Source organism: Argopecten irradians, chromosome 1 (genome assembly GCF_041381155.1).
Source record: "Argopecten irradians isolate NY chromosome 1, Ai_NY, whole genome shotgun sequence".
Taxonomy (NCBI): Eukaryota; Metazoa; Mollusca; class Bivalvia; order Pectinida; family Pectinidae; genus Argopecten; species Argopecten irradians.
This window is the reverse complement of record NC_091134.1, coordinates 34,958,302-34,978,700: the sequence shown is the minus strand read 5'-3', so window position 1 is coordinate 34,978,700 and position 20,399 is coordinate 34,958,302. Positions and strand designations below refer to the sequence as shown.

The 20,399-nt window shown below is 33.9% G+C and overlaps 1 protein-coding gene across 1 annotated transcript in view; it reads left to right on the top strand.

Moving 5' to 3' along the window:
• The first annotated feature begins 94 nt into the window (after nucleotides 1–94).
• Nucleotides 95–20,399, top strand: part of LOC138325497 (organic cation transporter protein-like) — a 30,161-nt gene continuing 9,856 nt past the window's right edge. Inside the window, exons 1-9 of the mRNA XM_069271194.1 lie at nucleotides 95–634; nucleotides 2,242–2,345; nucleotides 2,494–2,648; nucleotides 3,202–3,370; nucleotides 4,054–4,290; nucleotides 4,916–5,130; nucleotides 5,370–5,478; nucleotides 6,608–6,820; nucleotides 13,379–19,278. Of these exons, the coding sequence (XP_069127295.1) occupies nucleotides 245–634; nucleotides 2,242–2,345; nucleotides 2,494–2,648; nucleotides 3,202–3,370; nucleotides 4,054–4,290; nucleotides 4,916–5,130; nucleotides 5,370–5,478; nucleotides 6,608–6,820; nucleotides 13,379–13,436 (1,650 nt within the window). The 5' untranslated portion in view covers nucleotides 95–244 and the 3' untranslated portion in view covers nucleotides 13,437–19,278. The remainder of the gene's footprint in view (nucleotides 635–2,241; nucleotides 2,346–2,493; nucleotides 2,649–3,201; nucleotides 3,371–4,053; nucleotides 4,291–4,915; nucleotides 5,131–5,369; nucleotides 5,479–6,607; nucleotides 6,821–13,378; nucleotides 19,279–20,399) is intronic.

Sequence of the window (20,399 nt, the reverse complement as noted above, 5' to 3'; positions counted from 1 at the left end):
GAATTCCTGTACTTTATTCAGGCTACTCGTAATATTATGTTAGGACACGGGCATCTGATGATCTCACATCAGCTTTACGCTGAACTTTTTATCAAACTTTGAACCAGTCAATAACGATATTAGTCACGTGATACTAAACCCTGACCGAACAGTTTAACTAAAAACACCGAACTACGCAAATCTGTGAAGTCAGTCAGTCATAAAAGAATCGAACCATTTCCATTAAAACGCAGCCATTTTCGATATGGATTTCGACGTGTTGCTGAAAAAGATTGGTGGCTTCGGACGTTACCAGAAAATTCGACTGTGCTTAATATGTTTGGTGGGAACGATTTGCGCGTTCCATTCGATGAACATGGTTTTTGTTGGCGCAAAACCAGAGTTTGAATGCACGCTTAGTAGTGAAAAATATTCGGACAAATTACTTTCAAATGTATCTCTAGAAAAATGGATTGCGTTGTTAAGGACAGAGGATGAGTGCTCTCTGCGTAACATTCATCAGGCCTCCGACTTTATAAAAAATGGCAGTTTGGTTTTTGAGTCAAACGCCACGGATCTATTTGGTATTAAAACTGCACCATGTACGAAATGGGAATACTCCACAGAGATTTACGGACCAACCATCACTTCGGATGTAAGTTTTACATTGCATTTGCCCTTTAAATATATTCAATACGGAAATGACCAAGTTACGTTTGATGAACGTGAATAATAGTAGCATACATGCACATGATACTAGACACTGATGGCTTATTTTATATGATCAAAAAATGCATTAGTTGAGAATGAAGATACTCTTTCTTGACATGCAAAAATAATAAAAGGCATATTTCATCGCTCATTAATCATTATTTGCTTTAATGTACAGTATATTGCCAAATTGCTTCCTTTTCGCACAAATGAATATTTTCAGGTTACAGTCTGTTAGACGATACAGGTGATATATATATTTTTATTTTCTAATACGTGTTTTTTGCTGTGATTTGATTATTAATTCCACAGCTTATGAGAAACATAAAACGTAACAGCAGCAAATTGAAAATTCACAAAGAGGATTTTTCCGTCCACTATCAATTTAGCTTCATTAGTTAGATAAATGGTTGGTTTAAGTAATGTTAACTCAACACTAAAAAAATATTAGTCAATCTCAACAATAGTAAATCATGTTTTGCTTTATTACAATTTTGTATACTGATATCATTAGTCATATTGATTATGTTGTTTCATTATTTCCTCGTTTCTACCGTTAAAAACTATCTCTTACTGTCTTTGTCGTCTGTCCTCTCTTCTGAATACAACACAGGCGATGCGGACATAAAATTCTATCTCGATCTATAACATTCTATTCCTTGCGCTGCCTAACTGGAAAAAAAACATGTGGTAATAAATGTAGTGTCGATGTTATGGAAAATCCATTAGACTCTACAGAAAGAAATGACATGTAAGTTACTGCATCATGGAGCTTGGCAGTTGGAAAACATCGGAATCTGACGACTCCTTCACAAATGTTGCATATCTTATGTTCTCCCTACAATCAACAACAAGTCAGACGCATTGTTTTAGTTGGCAATCTGTCCAATCTGTCTATCGGCCAAATATTACAAATAATGAATTTTAATAGATCACTCTTAAATTCAGCATTCTATGTTGCCGCCATGATTAAAAAACTGTGTACTTTTTCGCAGTCCTTTAACAAGATCAACAAACCACCGTCAGACACATTTAAAACCATACATAAATCTATGTATTGTCACGCTACAAGATAATGTATATCATATAAGAATGATTATGACTGATAAAAATTTTGGCAAACAATATCCCCGTCGTGAACATTACTAATCTTGAGTTTAACAATTTGACATTTTTCAACATTTGGTAAACCAGAATATTCCATCGTTATTGGTTTATTAAACCATCATTTACATTCCTCATCCAAGAAATGAAACAAAGTTGAAATATATTTCTATTCAAAGTAATCCTCAATATTCTCAGTAACTCATACACTAACGTTTATCAGTCAGTAAAGGATATATGTCTGACACCTGTTTACCAAGGATGAGTCCCCGAAGTTGTTTTTTTTATCACTGGTTGAAATAGTCTTTAATTCATTGAAATTTGAAGAAATTCTTATTCATGTTATCGTTTTTATTCCCATAAGAAGAAAAATATTTGATTTCGGTTTTTATAATAGTTATTCATGTGATAGAAAGTGTTTCCTGTTATTTTCCATTATCCCCATAGTTTAACCTTGTATGCAGTCAAGCATGGCTAAGAAGCACATCCAAGACCCTCTACTTTTTTGGACGACTTCTAGGGGCATTGATTTTCGGTCAGCTCTCGGATATGTAAGCATGATAATACTTTTGTCACTTCAAAATGTAATGTTTGAAAACTTAGAATCAACATTTTGAAGGCTGTTCAGAAATTATTTTAGATTCCTATTACTCTTGGTGGTTATCAACATGATCTTAATGTATTTTATGGTACTTTCAGATTTGGAAGAAAACCAATGTTCTTCACTGGATTGTTATCGCTATTGTTGGCTGGATGTGTGGCAGGAGCAGCGCCATCTATGGCCGTATTTATTCCATTTTATATCCTACAGGGAGCAGCACAAACAGGCCTCTTTCTGGTAGCCTATATAATGTGTAAGCAGCTTCGACAACTTACTCAATAATTCTATTTTTCAATCCCGAATTCTTTGTACCTAAATCGGTATTTTTTTCTTTTTAAAATACAATTGATAATAACAAAACATTGATATCACATTGATAGAACATGATATGAAAGGTTTGAATTGATATGTTTCTGGTATTTCGTTATCGCTTCCGATTCTGTCTGGTACACTTTCAAATTGATCCTTGTTATAATTATATTTAACGAAAATACAATTTCCATCACTGTTATGTAATGTTATATAACCGTAAAACAGTGTTGAAATTTTACTCGAATGATGATCCCTCAGTCCACAGTGTCATTAACGTTCCTTAATTTTAGATTTTTTTTAAACTTAAAATGTTCCATATGAAACTATTATTCAATGTAGAAGCTAAGGAAAAATCTTGAGTATATACATTGTATTAATAACTTTCCTTTAAAGTTTTCCCATGGACATTTTCTCAAAACGATATTTTTTCTAAATTATGAATATTGATTAAAATTGGTCTAATCAATGTGTGTATGATTATTATCCATATACAGGTACTGAATTGGTAGAGACTAGATTCCGCTTATTGGCCGGTCACATGATCACCAGTTTTTACGCCGTGGGTTACGTGCTGCTCTCGCTATTGGCCTACTACATCCGTCACTGGCGTTATATTGAGGTGGTCATCACAGTCCCCGTCATCTTATTCGCCGTTTATTGGTGGTAACCGTCACTCGAAAATAGCCAATCAAACATACTCAATGTATTCTGCATATGTAAGGACCATTCTCATTGGTTAAAACTTTATGTTAATTTGCACGGTTTTAGATGTTACGATGCCTCTAAATGGTGATTGATTTTTGAGGTGTGTGTGTTGGGGGGGAGTAATGATCATTGATTGATTGAGAAATAGGAAACAAGAACTATGTAATGAAATTCAAACAGGAAGACCAGTCTTGAACACTTGAACAATACTTAAAAAGAAGATATTTTGTGCGAACGAAATCGATACCACTGCAATATCATGAAGTAGAATACATAAATGACAAAATGCTACATGCAAAGAGCTTTTGAATCTATGAATACATTTTATTCATTTTAAAAAATACCACCGATGTTAACCAGAATAAATCAATGAACCAAGAAAAAATTATACCTGTATCTGTTTTATTTAGAATAATCTCTCGACGTTGAAGATAGTTCTTACAAATGGCACGCCAAATAACGGTAACAAAAATTATAAGAGTTTAGGAGTTCCAACCCCATCAATGGGGTGTGTCATTTTTGACATATTTTGAAACCGAAATATTATCATATTTATAATTATAACCAAATGTTTACGGTTAATACAACAGTATAATATATATAAGTTACTAACTTTACCTTACATTCTTGGTAACTTTCAGTATTCTCCCTGAATCCGTTCGATGGCTTTTGACCCAAAATAGATTGGACGAAGCTAAATCCATCATAAAACGGGTGGCTAAGACAAACAAAATGGAAGTAACAGAAGCCATGCTGGAACAGCTAACAGCTGACAATGAAATAAAACCGGAAGTGACTGATGACCGGAAGTATACTCTCATTGACCTATTTCGACCTTTACCAATGTTCTTTTTGTCCGCAAATGTATGGTTTAATTGGTAAGTGAGCACAAAACTTTTTCTATGTCATATGGTTACTTATATATGATTTTTCTGCAGATAGGAATAATTTACTTGATTAAGAAAGAGCATTTTATTGATGAACTTTTACAGTCCAAATTTAGTTGTCTTTTACATTCATGCGATGGAGACGGTAGGTATACTTCTAACACGCTTTGCAAGCATGGCACAAATGCCATATGGTACAAATGAATTCATCATAAATTTGAACATCTTAATTAAGGAATATGAATAATTATTATTTGAACATCTCAGATAAGGAATATGAATATTATTTCTGATGAGTGATTCTAGGATGTTCAAACACTTTGGAAAGTAGTTCGATGAATTGTGAATCAAATAGAATGCCGGACGTAATGCATGACATATAGAGTAAATATAATGCGTACACTCTCAGGTACAGTAACAATAATTTTCTACAAGTATGCCAAACTTGATTAAAATCCGCGCCTGGAATGAGATCAGGAAAAAAAAATTAAAAATACATAGAATATATAGGGAAAAATAAAAATTACGAAGACTTTTGGCACATGGCTAAAGTTTACATATTTTAAATAAATTTCTATTTGAATATAGGGATGAGATATTCATCTTTATTTCCTAGGTTTGTGAATTCGTTTGTGTATTACGGATTGTCTCTCGGAGTTGGGAGTATTGGAGGAAGTCCGTATATCAACTTCAGTATCGCTGGAGCAGTGGAGATTCCTGGCAATATATTGTGTGTTCTCTTTCTCAATCGGCTGGGGCGACGACTACCTCTAATGGCGGCAATGACTGCCAGCGGGATAGCTTGCGTAATTTCCGGTTTTATTCCTAGTGGTAATTTTAGCTTTGCTTTCTTAAACAAAAGTAAATATAGAGTCCCAAAACTGAAACAATTATGAAAAAAATACAGTTCTTGACTCTGTTTTAACAAGAAATTATTTAAGATTTCTTTCTTTGGAATCAAAAGAAAATTTCATCATTTTGGCTACATAATCGTTGATAGACAGATTAATGTTTTCCGATGAAAAATATCGCATCACGACCAAATCATATTATTAACCTGTTTCCCACAGACATGATGACAGCGAAGGTGGCCTTTGCCTTGATAGGTAAATTTTGTATATCTATTTCCTATGGGATCATCTATTTGATGTCGGCTGAGGTTTTCCCCACCGTGGTCAGGTAAGATGAAGATCGCTTTAACACAAGAAGATAAAGCAAATTATACTTTAAAATGCCATCAATTAAGCTAATTCTTGCAGGCCTTAGTCTAGTTAGGGTAGTACGTCGTTTATACAAACTTTCACAAAATCATATTGTTGTGCTTTGGAATATAATGAAAACTATTATTTCAAGTAAAATATTCTACAGTTTTTAAATGTCTTAAATCACTATTCAATTAAGAAATATCAGGAAGGTGTTACTGCAAAACCCCTGAATGGGGATCAGTTGAATTATCTAATTGTTTTGTAATTAGTAACAAATAGTTGTTTTTTTTTTTTTTTTTTTTTTTTTGAAATTTTAATATCCATTTTTTTTGTCAAATGTTAACGCGCAGTGTTTCATTCATATGTTACAGGGAATGATTTCCTTCTATCTAAAATTTTATGTCTTTTACATCAATTACGAAACAGTTTAATGTCTAGGCTATAACAGTCCCCGATCATTATCTTATATCCAAAGGCCATTAATTTTTATTAGATATGTAGTTTCTTTCACAAATGTCAAAAGGATTGATGTAAATGATGACCACAGGACGCCATCCTGGAGAACTCAAAGTTTGGGCAATGAATCGTTTTTTCTAAAATGAAAACATCGAGTTGAAATGTTACACGTTTGTGTATATCAAACATCACGTGACTACATGTATGTATTAGCAAATGAGAATAATGGAAAATCATTCCATATATATATATATATAAAAGAAGAAACACTAGACTTTGTCGCTAGGCTTTTCTGCCTTCCCTGGCGTCTTCAGGCCTGGATTTGGATTTCGCCTGCAGACACCTGGGAAGGCAGAAAGGCCTAGCGACGAAGTTTAGTGTTTCTTCTTTTTTTTGTATACCTTCGCAAGGTACATTGGTGTTTCCTTTTTTTTTTTTTTTTTGTTTTTGTTTTGTTTGCTATATAGGGCCTATATAATATATATATATATATATATATATATATATATATTTCTTTGTTCTTAGATAGCGAATTCACTCTAATTCAAATTAATTATCAATATGGGTCATTGACCCATTTTTTAGACACCAGAATTCTAGCTAAAATGTTTCCTCTGAATAAATTTGGACTTCAAATATTCTGACAGAAATGCAGGTATGGGTGTGTCATCTGTATGCGCCCGTGTAGGAGGAATGCTGGCCCCACAGGTCCTAGAACTGGACCAGATCTGGGCCCCATTGCCTATGCTGATCCTTGGAAGCTTTACGGTAGTAGCGGGATTGGTTGCTTTGTTGCTCCCGGAGACAACAGGAAGGCCAATGCCACAAACAATAGAGGAAGCTTTGAGTAACAGATCAAGGTATGTATACTGTAAAACAACTGATTTTCTTTTTATAATTTTTATTTTTTCAATCAATTTTATAAATACATGGACATATATTGTCATGTAACTCACTCACTCACTATCATTCGTCATTATTTTTATAGGAAGATATATATACCTTATATACATACATATTTGGTACACAACATATACACCTTTTCACACACCATCACACACTTGCACACCCACATACACACATGAACATATAAACATATGATACAAATACAGACAGAAAGACATACAATAGAGACAGGCACAGAGATATAGATAGACACAACACATACACCTTTTCACACACCATCACACACTTGCACACCCACATACACATATGAACATATAAACATATGATACCAAATACAGACAGAAAGACCTACAATAGAGACAGGCACAGAGATATAGATAGACATAAAGATAAAAAAAAAAGATAGAGAAAAAGAGAGCGATGGGGGATGGATTAATTATTGTCATTATATACTATTAAAATATAAGTAAAAACGCAGATATTGTTTCAAATTTTGTTTCAAAGCCTAGGAGACAAAATATGTTAGAACATATGAGAGAGATAAACAGAGAGGAGAAAGAAAATAAATCAAATATACATTAATTATAGCAGAACAAGTTTTTCCCATTTTTGCTATTCCTTTTGAAATTTAAGCCAAACATTTTTGAACATTATGATAGTCTTGAATAGCATTAATTAGAGAATTTAAATTTAAAGATTTGTGAAGACAACGCATTTTATATATATAGTGTTTCACTATAATGAGTATTTCATTATCAATTCTACTATTTACATTTTGAAGGAGAAGTCCAAAAAGGAAAGATTCTTTATTGAAACTAAAAGGAATAAAAAGAGTGTCTAAAAGAGTTTCAAGACTCACAAGAAGTTTTTGCACCTCTTGACATTCCCAAAGCAAGTGTGTGATAGTTTCATATTCCGAGTTGCAAAGTGTACACATAGGCGACGGAACAATTCGAGCTTAATATTATGATTAACTCTATATTGAAACCACTGAAATTTTGTGTTTTTTTTTGTAATCATAAATGGAAGCTTAAAAACATTTTTCCATGATATATTACTCAAATCGAAAATTGAATTCCATTTCTTTTGTCCTGATGGTACAATATTGGTTTTTATCAGACTATTATAAAATACTTTGGAACCTTTAGATTTGCTAAGCATTTGCACATAATATATTGGAATGAATGGACAAGGTATTTTCGTTTGCTATGCATTTTCACGGGCCGACTAGAAATTGGATGAGAACGGTTATTTGTAAGATTTCATTTTTACGGATTGGTATAACTGTGTACAATGCATTTCAGTAGGATCAAATCAAGGATTGTACCATATCTTTCTTTCAAATGTTTAGCCCATGAGCTATTTTCCCTTTCGAATCTGCATAGTTAATAGCGTTTTCGGTGAATTCACGGCAACTCTGTCGTCTAGAAACATTTGAAAATACATGCGGAGTAATATAGATGAAGAGCTCGCGGATGCGATCCAACAACAACAGCGATGTGACATATCCAATGGAATTTCCGATCAATCCATGAAAATATGTTTTGCATACGAATGTTATTTTCCACACTCATGCGATAACAACAAGGGATCTTAAAGAAACCGTCGCTGTTTAGATAGGGTTATCGCATGAAAAGTCACCTTCCATAGTAGAAACCTCCAATACACACCTACCAATGAAGGCTATCAGGAAAGAAATATACAAACATATACGTATGTGCAGTAAGTACGCTTTAACAAACTAGTATCAGGGCCAATGCAAGTAGATATTTACGAGCAACTAGGGTGGCACATATGCACCTGTGTTTGGAAAAAACTAGAAAGTAAAACATCTTTATAGCTTTATGATAACAACAAAATATATAACAAACAAAATCGATCTGGCTTAAGATCCATATTTCTGATATATATCTATCTTTGCATTTTCCCAAAGATAATTATAAACGGTACAATTGTGTATACAGTCGGTACTGTTGGTATACAATCAGTACTATTGGTATCCAGTCGGTACCATTGGGTATACAGTCGACACAATTGGGTATACAGTCGGCACCATTGGGTATACTGTCTGTATCATTTAGTATACAGTCGGTAACATTGGGTATATGGTCGGTACCATTGGGTATACAGTCGGTACTATTGGGTATACAGTTGGTACCATTAGGTGAACAGTCGGTACTATTGCGTATGCAGTTGGTAACATTGGGTGTACAGTCGCTGACATTGGGTATACAGTCGGTACCATCGGGTATAAGTCGGTACCATTGGGTATTCAGTCGGTACCATTGGGTATACAGTCGATAGCATTGGTATACAGTCGGTAGCATTTGTACACAGTCGAAAGCATTGGTAAGCAGTCGGTACCATTGGAGAAGCAGTCGTTACCATTGGGTATGCAGTCGGTACCGATAGGTATACTGCTGGTACCATTGGGTCTACTGTCGGTACCATTTGGTCTACAGTCGGTATCATTAGGTATACAGTCGGTACCATTGGGTCTACAGTCGGAACAATTGGGAATACAGTCGGAAAATTGGGTCTACAGTCGGTACAATTGGGTATACAGTCGATACCATTGGGTATGCAGTCGGTTCCATTGGAAATACAGTCGGTACAATTGATATACAGTCGATAACATTGGTATACAGTCGATACAATTGGGTATACAGTCGGTACCATTGGGTATACAGTCGATACGATTGGGTAAACATTCAGTACCATTGGGAATACAGTCGGTACCATTGATATACAGTCGATAGTATTGGTATACAGTCGGTTCTATTAGTATACATCCGGCACCATCGTGTATAAGTCGGTACCATTGTATACAGTCGGTTTCATTGGGTATACAGTCGGTACTATTAGGTATACAGTCGGTATCATTAGGTATAAGTCGGTACCATTAGGTATACAGACGGTACCATTGGGTCTACAGTCGGCAAATTGGATATACAGTCGATAACATTGGGTATACAGTCGGTTCCATTGGAAATACAGTCGGTACCATTGATATACAGTCGATAACATAGGTATACAGTCGGTACCATTGATATACAGTCGATAACATTGGTTTACAGTTGGTTCTATTAGTATACATCCGGCACCATTGGGTATAAAAAAAAAATGGGTTTACAAAAAATAAACATTTAATAATTCCCAGACATGTTATTCATCTGAAGGCTGCCAAGGTTGGGGCCTTGGGGTCAGCCTTCAAAAATATAAACAAATGTCCCCACACAGGAGGGCTCTCATTCACCACACCACTTACATACATCTATTATTATAACTCATCACATTTATCCTATAAACATAGACATTTATACAAACAAAAACCAACAACATCACTTTCGCTGTCATATTAATGAGCTATACTAGAAAAAATGATAACCTGTTGTATTTTGGGAGAGAAAAAAAATATGATTAATTTTCATTTCATATATACATACCTAACTTAACCATTTCCATACACATACACACCGTCAGTTACATACATACATACATACACAAAAGCATAAACAAAGCACAAAACATTGGAGATACTTGTATAGTCCTGGTCTCTTCTCATTTAAAAAAACATATATGTATTTAAATGTATAATAATATTTAGTACATGAACATGTATTGCCATAATTTTTTCAGGGGAAATTCATAGAAGGTGAAATTTAGTCGGTACTATTGGGTTAACAGTCGGTACCATTAGGTGAACAGTCGGTACTATTGGGTAAACAGTCGGCACCATTTGGTATACAGTTGGTACAATTGGGTAAACAGTTGGTACCATTGGGTATACAGTCGGTACCATTGGGGATACAGTCAGTACCATTGGGGATAAAGTCGGTACCATCGAGTATACAGTCAGTACCATTAGGTATAAAGTCGGTAACATTTGGTATACAGCTGCTGCATCGTTCATCTGCTGGTAGGTTTGAAATCAAATTTCAAAGTTTAACTAAACAAGGAAGATATTGGAATGGGTTATCTTTCTTCGTCCGCTGTACAGTACTTTCGGTACATGTATGTAAAGAAATTTTTTTTTGAATAACATAGGAGCCATGTAACACATACGACGACCTAGATTTGGTCACATTTGGATTCTCATATGTTTCGAAAATGGCACACATTACTTTGATTTGATCATGTCCATTCATCTGCATTCATACATAGCACTTCATCGCATGCTGCCATCCAAAAGTTTCATAGAAAGCGTTCGGTACCATATTTTTACCATTTTCAAATAGTTTTGTGTTGCTGAGATTAGATTTTTCATGCTTATAGATATCATATTCATTTGATTAGATTTCTAGTCATGAACCAAATCGTAACCCACGGGAAAATTTTCTCAATGTTTACGTGACGTTTCGGCTCCATAAATCAGTTCAGAATGTTGAAGACGTCTACAAACATTCCAATGGAGTAGTATTGTGTATTACTATTTTATATCTACGGCATTGTCTTAATGTAATTACTCATGGCAGTTGGGAGACCAGTCGTGAAGAATAGTAAAGTTATTCCGACATATTACCGATAGCACTTCATATCTTGATTGAGCTTTAATACCCATATGTGAAACTGACCGTAGGTCAATGATTTTCAACCGAATACTCCAGTTTTCCTCCTAACCAGTTCTTAAATGACCCTTGCTCCAAATCCCAAACCCAATATAGATGATTTAAGTCGCTAAACTGTCCGCACTTTGTCTATGAATTGTCCAACATTACATGTATTTTTCAATCACTCATTGTGGATACAGCAAAAACCATGTAACTTAAAAATAATTAAGTCTACTATATATTAAGAGGGGAAAAGAGAGAGAATTTTTTTTTTAAAAATGATGAAATATTTGACTTTCTTCTCTGCTCTTTTCCTTTCCCTGTTTTTCCGTGCTCGCTTCTGCTTTGCTTCCATAGCGGCTTTGTTAAGAGGGGGCAAACGTCTGGGAGGAACATTTCTGGATGGGACGATGCTTGAGAGTATGTAGCGTACTGCCTACCACATTCTGGTATACCTGGCAGAATTGATGAGGGCGAGGGCTCGGACATATTGACGACGAAGGCCACGCCTCAGTTCCCTTTCCTGGTAACGATGCCCTCAGCTTTCAGTTGCATGAGAACCATTTGCTGTGTTCTTCGAACGGTGTTTTCAGCATCAAATCCAAGGAATCGCTCTGCCTTCTCTTCGGTGATAGACTTGACCTACAAAATAAGCACCAATCAACATTAATACATAAATTAACACTGACTGATAGTAGCAACGAGATAGAAAATACCGCGGGAAGCTTTCCATACTGATGTCACAATAAACTTTAACGTGCTTCGTCAATAGACATTGTTTCTGTATTTGATACTTGCAACCAGATCTGATTTAAACTGTGCTGAAAAATCAGACTTGCGTATATTACCTTGTTTCGTTTTCTCCAGAAGAATAAGCGTAGACTTTTTCGCACGTTTTCTTCGGTCTTAGAATTATTACATCCCATTGTCTTCCAAAATAAGGCTTGTAATCAGATCAGCGGTGTTGTGTTGCGGCAAACTGCGTACAGATACGAGATGTATTATGACGTCACAAATGAAATATTTCATGATGTCATAATGTATAAAACGAGACACTCTGGTTAGAGCATTATGGTACGGTAGAGCATTTGGTGCGCTTCATTGAATGTTCCCGCTGTCCAGTTGGCATTCATACTCCCATAATTGCCGGTTGAATACAGTTCAATGCTTGAATAAAGCACATTTATTCCAAATACCATTGTAACAAACTATTCACGACTGTATTTCAAAAACATGTATTAACCATTTACCACGTCATTCATTACGAATGTTTAGATAATACATATGAGAGACATTAACCATTAATTATGATTGTATATCTAGTTATTTATTTGTTAAATACATCAAACTACAACTTTTTCTTCTTCTTTAACTCCTCTTGTGCAAATTCTGTTATATTATTCATTGTATTTCCTTCCCTTACTTAAAAAATCTTAAACTGTTACATAAAAATCTAATGACAAGCTCAAGTTTTTGTGTATGTATAGAAGAGTGAAATAAAATAATGATAAGCATCAACAAGAGCTGTTAATGGGAAATCTTTGCTTTATAATATCGTAAAAATGTTTGTCAATGTAAACATACAAAATTTGACCATGACATTCCAAACTAATTATCTGCAATTTGATGTTCATTTTGCTTACATATGTATGGGAAAACCTCTCGACTTTGTAGAGATCTGGACAGTTTTCAACGACATTCAAGGTGGTCCATTTTCAACGTTGGAAAATGACCCAGGGTCAGTTTTTAACGGGGGTCCTTTTTAACATTTCACCGGCACAAATGGTTCGTTATCGGATCGCCATCTTGGAAAACTCCGAACGCGTTTAGGTGATGCTGTACGATATTCAGTACACTAGATACAAATCCTATAAAGAAACGTGCGGTCAGTAACACTAGCCAATATGTTCAATAGTATTTAGATTATTATTCATCTGTTAATTCGTTTATTTCTATTTGTAGATCAATAAAGATGGACAAAAAGATAGAAATTGAGAAAATCAACTGCGAAAAAGAATAAATAGTTCCTCTATTTAACTGCAACCATCGGAAATGGATCAACGTTGTTCATGATAATAAAATCGTACGCAAAATGTCAACCATTGATGACATTGTATTAATCCATTGGTATTCCAGAAGAAATTAATAATTATTTCGGAAGTGAAAGTTGCAATGCCCGGACGTTCTAAGACCAACGCCATGGTATACAATAATAATCAGAGGCCATCAAGGGCACTACAAGCTAAGAAAAAAAAATTCCTACGGCTACTTCAGTAGCCAAGTGGGATCTCGTAACAACCGTAAGATGATACTGGTAATTCGTAAACATTCCAAGATGCACATCAATTGTGAGGCAACAAGGGCACAGCATCTTTCCTATTCCCTCATTGCATATTATAGAATTTTGTATCCTTGTGGATATGTATTGATTATGACGTTATGTGTTTGTGAGCGTAACATGATATTTTTCAGGGACAACAACGAGAATTTCACCTCTCCCTTAGTTCCCTACTCTCTGTCTGTCTGCGCTCCACTCGTGTAACCATGTTGATTTTCTGATTAGTCAATTCCCATAGTCATTATAATAAACGTGGAAAACCCCTTTACTCATAAGTAATAAGTATTCTATTTGGACGATATATAAATAAGCGTGAAGAACGTTTATGGATTTAAAATTATTTTATGTTTGCAGAGCAAGACTTTGTTTTGATTTCTGCTTGAATTTGTATATGTATGATATTACAAGACACAGAAAAAAATCAATGTTTTCGGGACTGGGACGATAGGGCAGTAACTGAGGCTGTCAAATGCGGAATGTCAACACGAAAAGCTGCCAACACATATTATTCCGTTCCTAAATCGACGCTTGGTGACAGAGTGATGGGTGTTAGAAGAGATTATAATGGGGGAAAAGAGAGAGTTTCTCGGAGGTTAGAGAGAGAAAGAGAGAGAGAGAGGGGGGAGGAGAGAGAGAGAGAGAGAGAGAGAGAGAGAGAGAGAGACAGAGATGATTGCATGCGCAAAATCTCTAAAGATAGCTTTCTAAGATTTTTCGGAGAATATGCATCTAAAAACAAAGCAATAAAGATCAACGGTGGTGGAAGGAGACCATCTGATATGAGGCGTAGAGGTCTAGGAAAAATATTGGAAGTCATTGAAATGTTTTCTTTGTTGAGAATGACGTTAATGACGTTTTATTAACATATTTCTCTTCTTTGTAAAGTATGATTGCGTATACATTAGGGTGTGCGCAGTCTACTTAGCCTTGCGTCTAATGAAATCCTAGTTTCCAGATATATTCTGTCAAAAATTCAATATAAATAAAAAAGGCGGGATGTCAATATAATGATTAATCATCATTTTGACTGTGTATACGGTAGAATGAACTCAGATGGCAGCGTGTTTCATAAAATATGATCTTTGCCAACTGCGCTCATACTATCGTATAGGCAGTCAAACGAAGATCAATCCTTACATGTATATTTTCTTAAATGGAAGTATCCATCTCTATGATACACAGAAATAATGCGCATTCCGGAGTAGGACTTCACACTAAAAAAAATATCTGACCGGTCTTCAGTTTAGCTTCTGCATGGGACGTAACAGAGGCGGGAACCAATCTATGAATTTCACCCACACAATAATGACTTTACTATTGTCTCCATCTTGCAGGGGGATAACTATGTAATAGAAAACAACCTCTTAACTATGTGTAATGGTTAAAGTTAAATAAATATACTTAATTTTATGTCTAGCTTGAGAAATACCGTAGACATAACTGCCAATGTATGTTACACATCAATGCGTGCCAAATATGGCAACCAATCTATCTCAGTATAGAGGGTGTCCATATTTCGCCGTGATCACAATTTCTCCATTTATACGATAACAACGGATATTTTTATAACCACTGCAGTAGGTGAACATTTTAATAGAAAGAAAACAAAATGCACAATTGGATTTTGAGAAAAAAAATTACATGAGATGATATATGGAATGTGAATTTTACATATACAGTACATGCTCTATGAAAAATTCATTCAATGTCAAAATCGACATTTATTATGCAAACCAGAACAAATCAGAGCAATTACATTGGATAACATGTAAGTTCATATATTGTTCATGTTTATTCCTTAACATATGTAATAAAATGTTAATTAGTTTAATTTAGATATATGTTTGATTTAGCAGTGTATTGGTTGATGAAATGTATTTATTCCGACATTGATGAGATGTCCATTAGTAAAACATTTCCGCATTATGTTTATAATGCTCATAATTTATTTCTCTTTTAATGCTATATTTCATTTGACAAATGATTTGAAGTTTGATGACATTTAATGTTGATTTATTCTTAGAATATGACAATGTGATCCGTAAACAAGTTGTTTCAAAAGCATTACAACGCAGTTGAATATGGCAATATTAATCAAACACATAGACATCATAAATATTGTCCAACATCCTTTAAAAGATACGTTATTTTATTTCAAACAGTATATTATAAACGACATATTGTAGTACGGTCTTCAATAAAATCAAGATGCTGCGTTTTTATCTAGATATTGAAACTGGATATCTAGCATATATGAAATATTATTTATGGTATTAATTTCGTAGGGTTTTATAATTTTTATAAAAAGTTTTTGATAGCTTTGGTGAACAAAAATAATAACTTCGAGATGAGTCTTAGACTTAAGATACCTTTAATAGCATATCTACACGAACCTGCAGTTTTTCCCGTGTTTTTTTTTCAAAGCAGTATTTTATTTGGTTGATATATGTTTTGGCCAAATACCGATTTTGAATAGGTAAGGGCTATGATATATAAATAATTGTGTTGTTAACATATACTTCAACTAATACATCTGTATTTCACATCTGGAATTGGTTGTGCTTTGTTTATTTGAAATAGTAATGGGATTAAGGAAGCAAAGTTTACTTTGTATGAAGTTTAAGCTTAATATATCTTAATTATAATGTCTTGTAATGATGGATTTTAATAACATAACAACCAAATATCGAATAAATAAACATATATTACAGAGAAAACTTCAAAGGCAACAAAACGTGCATGTTCATTGACCTTTCATATATTGAACTTTTAATAAATGATCCTATGGGCGTTACATCTGTTTGTGGGCATTGACTTCAAAAGTTCAATGAACATATATTGAAATGCAAAAGAATATCTAATATTTATTGTCTTGATTCCAGAGTGCAAGCTTAAATTGAAATAGAAATTCGTATAATTTGAAGCATGAAGGCTTGCAAAACCAAAATAACTGGTTTTGCAAATATTGTTTCCGTTTAATCGATCGATAACCCTTAAAAAACCTTGTGAATGTCAATTCATCACCAAATATAGTAACTATAAAAATCATCAGTCATCGTATGTGATCCTACAAACTGTAAGTTGATTTTATTTGAAAATGCAATGTCAAGTCTGAAAACATTATGAAGACAAACAAACAAATAAACAAACAAAACAAAAGTCACAACATCCTTTTCCATAAAGAGGAGTCAGACATAAGTCATATCTTCATATTCTTGTTGTGTTGTTTTAGCAGTCAATCAAAATAGTTATTTGTGTGAACACAAACAATAAACAACTTATGCTGTTGACTGAAAAAAGGAAAACAATCTGTTACGGGATACATATTGATATGTATGGATCTGTATGTCATTGCATGATCAAATTTATACATGTAAGCCCAGGTTTCTTTGCGTATTCATGGAAACGATATAACTTTATATCATCCCGTGGTCGTTAGATCAAGATGATCAACAATAAAAACATCTGTAAGTGGACTGTATTTTATTTCAAATAAAGCATTATTCAATATTTAATCACAATTAAGAGAGATTGACAATTATTGCCAGAAACAAGTACAATTTTTAATACAACGCGACTAGCGTTGTATTATTGCCATCCGGTTTACCATGATGTCTAGGACTGTGTAGAACTTGTCCTACAATGACATCTAGTGGTGACCTCTTAAACCATTTCATTCATAAACTTCCATTCATACAATCCCTATTTATTGAATAATGTTCTTTTTGACCAATCAAAATGTTGCATTCCCTTTACTGCAGTATGCAGTAATGGGAAGCTTGCCTTATGATTGGTGGAATTCACACAGCCTCTGTAGAATATACACACACATACTCCCTAACTATGTCTACATGTGTATTCAGCATTTACATACAATCTGCATCTGATGGTGACTCCTATGTCTACATAAACTGTTAAAGATAATACAAATTGGAATTACTATATAAGACTTATAGACCTCAGAGTTAAAAAGTAAACAGTTCAGAGCTACTTTCTGTGTACATTATATTATTACTTTAAAATGATAATTGATAAGGCTGCACTCATGTGTGCATGGTTTTACCTACATAAGTGTGCAACAGGAGTCAAGTGTGTAGGACAAAAATTCCTTTTTTAATGAATATAAGACTTAAATGCTTTCTTTATTTGAAATTGTTTATTTTATGTTGGAATCTTTAATTAAGAAGAATGTCAAACAATATTCCTTCGGACCAATCAAAATGTGGCATTCCCATTACTGCATTTGTGTGTATGCAGTCATAGGAAGCCTGCTTTCTGATTGGTGGAATTCACACAGCCTATGTGTAGAATATATACACTCCTCTGTCTTATTTACATAAACACTGTTAATGACAATACAAATTGAAATTACTACATGTGTATATAAGGCTTATAGACCAAAGTGTTAAAAGTAAACTAATCAGAGTTTCTTTCTGTGTATATTATAGTAATGTTTTAAAATGATTATTCATATGGCTGCCGTCATGTATGCATGGTTTCACTATACATACATAACTGTGCAACACAAGAGTCAAGAGTGTAGGACAAAAACTCATTTTTAATGAATACAATACTTACATGCTTTCTTTATTTTGAAATTGTCAATTTATGTAAGAATTTTATTTAAGAAGAATGTCAAACAAAACATATACATTAGTTGAATATTCTTGAAATAATTGATATCAAAGTCGGTCACCCGACCACCAGCCATTAGACTGCTGATAGATAAGCAAAGCTTAATTTTCCAGGACAAACAGTATCTGTTTTCTGGGGATGGGACATCTGCATAACAGCTTGATGTTTTTATATGGATTTGTCAAATATTCATCATTAAGATTTTTTTTAATAACCAGAGTTGTGTAGCAAATGTCATATAGTCAACAGGACCTGATGGCAGTACTGAATTCATCAAATTCATTTCATTCAACTTTTTCTGTATCTGCTGCGTTGTATTTACTGTACTTTGAGTACTTTGATTATAAAATGTAATAAGCAATTCTACATATAACAGTAGGAAATACTGTCTATAAGTATATATGTGTGAATGGATATTTTTGGTCGTAACATTGTCAATGATTAAAATCGTTCAAGAAATTAACATATTTGAAACTATTTGTCTCTATTTTTCTTATTAACTATCAGTCAAGAATTGCACCTGTCTTTTTTACACGAACTCCGTCATATACTTTTGGTCGAAGATATGTGGAAGCAATATGCAGGATAACAGACACCTTAACAATTCGGTTATAAAACCGGAATACGCATGGCTAACATTTTTAGGCTGTTATTCATATATACGTTTAAATCACATACGAATCTGTCTTGGGCAATGACCTACTTGAAGGATAGAGTAAAAAAAGGGGGTCCTGTGACAAACATTTTCTCGGCGAATGGAAAGCTGGAGGTTCGTAAGACAATTTCTATTAATAGTACACCTAATGATGACTAACACAAGCGGAGCTATCTCTTTGCTACAATATTAAATCTGTTTCACGCCATCAGCACGAGTGCATGTATAATCAAGGTGAGTTGATGTTATATTTAAAAACGACTTAACAGTGTTATTGTCATATCATACATGATTCATTTCCAGATACGTTTATCCATTGACAGAGTAATAGTATAATTTAAACCAAAATACCATTGATTAAGTCGTGTATTTTTTTTATTTGATGAACACATGACTATGATGATAATACTATTGACTCTCTGACTATAGTAAAAAAACACAACTATTTGAGTGGCACGATTTTGCAAATGAGAATATGAATCGGTCTGAGAGTGTATGAATAATATTCTAGATACAGTTTGAAGGAGCACAAGTAGTCTATGACTCCATGTCATTTCAATCGTCATTTCCAATACATTTGTTTAATAGTGTTACTATTTGTTTACATTGTGCTTTTCTTTTTGTCGTTTTTGACGATGTCTTGAGATTTCTTTACGAAGATGTGTTCATTTTCTTGATATTAGGTTAAGATTATATCATTTTGTGATATTGATATTGAGATCCAATCTGATTAAAATCTTACGTTAATCAGATTGATTGAGATCCCGTTGCATTTCAAATTATCCAAGTCATCTAATGTATTCAATATTATACAGTCATTCACGCGGTATCATCATCAGCATGTTCTCAATTCATGAGGACATGCGCACTGGTGTAACGATGCTCTCGTTCACGGTAATACTTTGTTAGGTAACTGACACTTTAAATGTAAAAGGCAAAGGGCAAATTATCCACAAATGACTCGATAAAACCTACTATAAATTCAATGTATTGAACTGATAAACTGTCGAAATGAACAAAACATATCTGGGTATCTATTTATTAAAAAAAATTATTTGTCATTCATACAACACACAATTGCATTATTTAGATGGTCCTTGGATTCCCCTTAGTTCATTTAGTTGAGGTAAATCGTAGTTACAAAACTTCAAAAATTCCGTTGAAAATAATTTCATAGATTTAAATGTACAAAACCTTTTAGGTTTTTTTCCGAGAACCATTTCATCTTTTTATGAAATACTATTTTTTCGACTATTATCAGACGATGTAAAAATAGGTTTTGTTTAGAAATTAAAAAATATCATAAATCCAGTAGGAAAGATTATCATCTTTTTAACCAATGAGCCTTGATATCT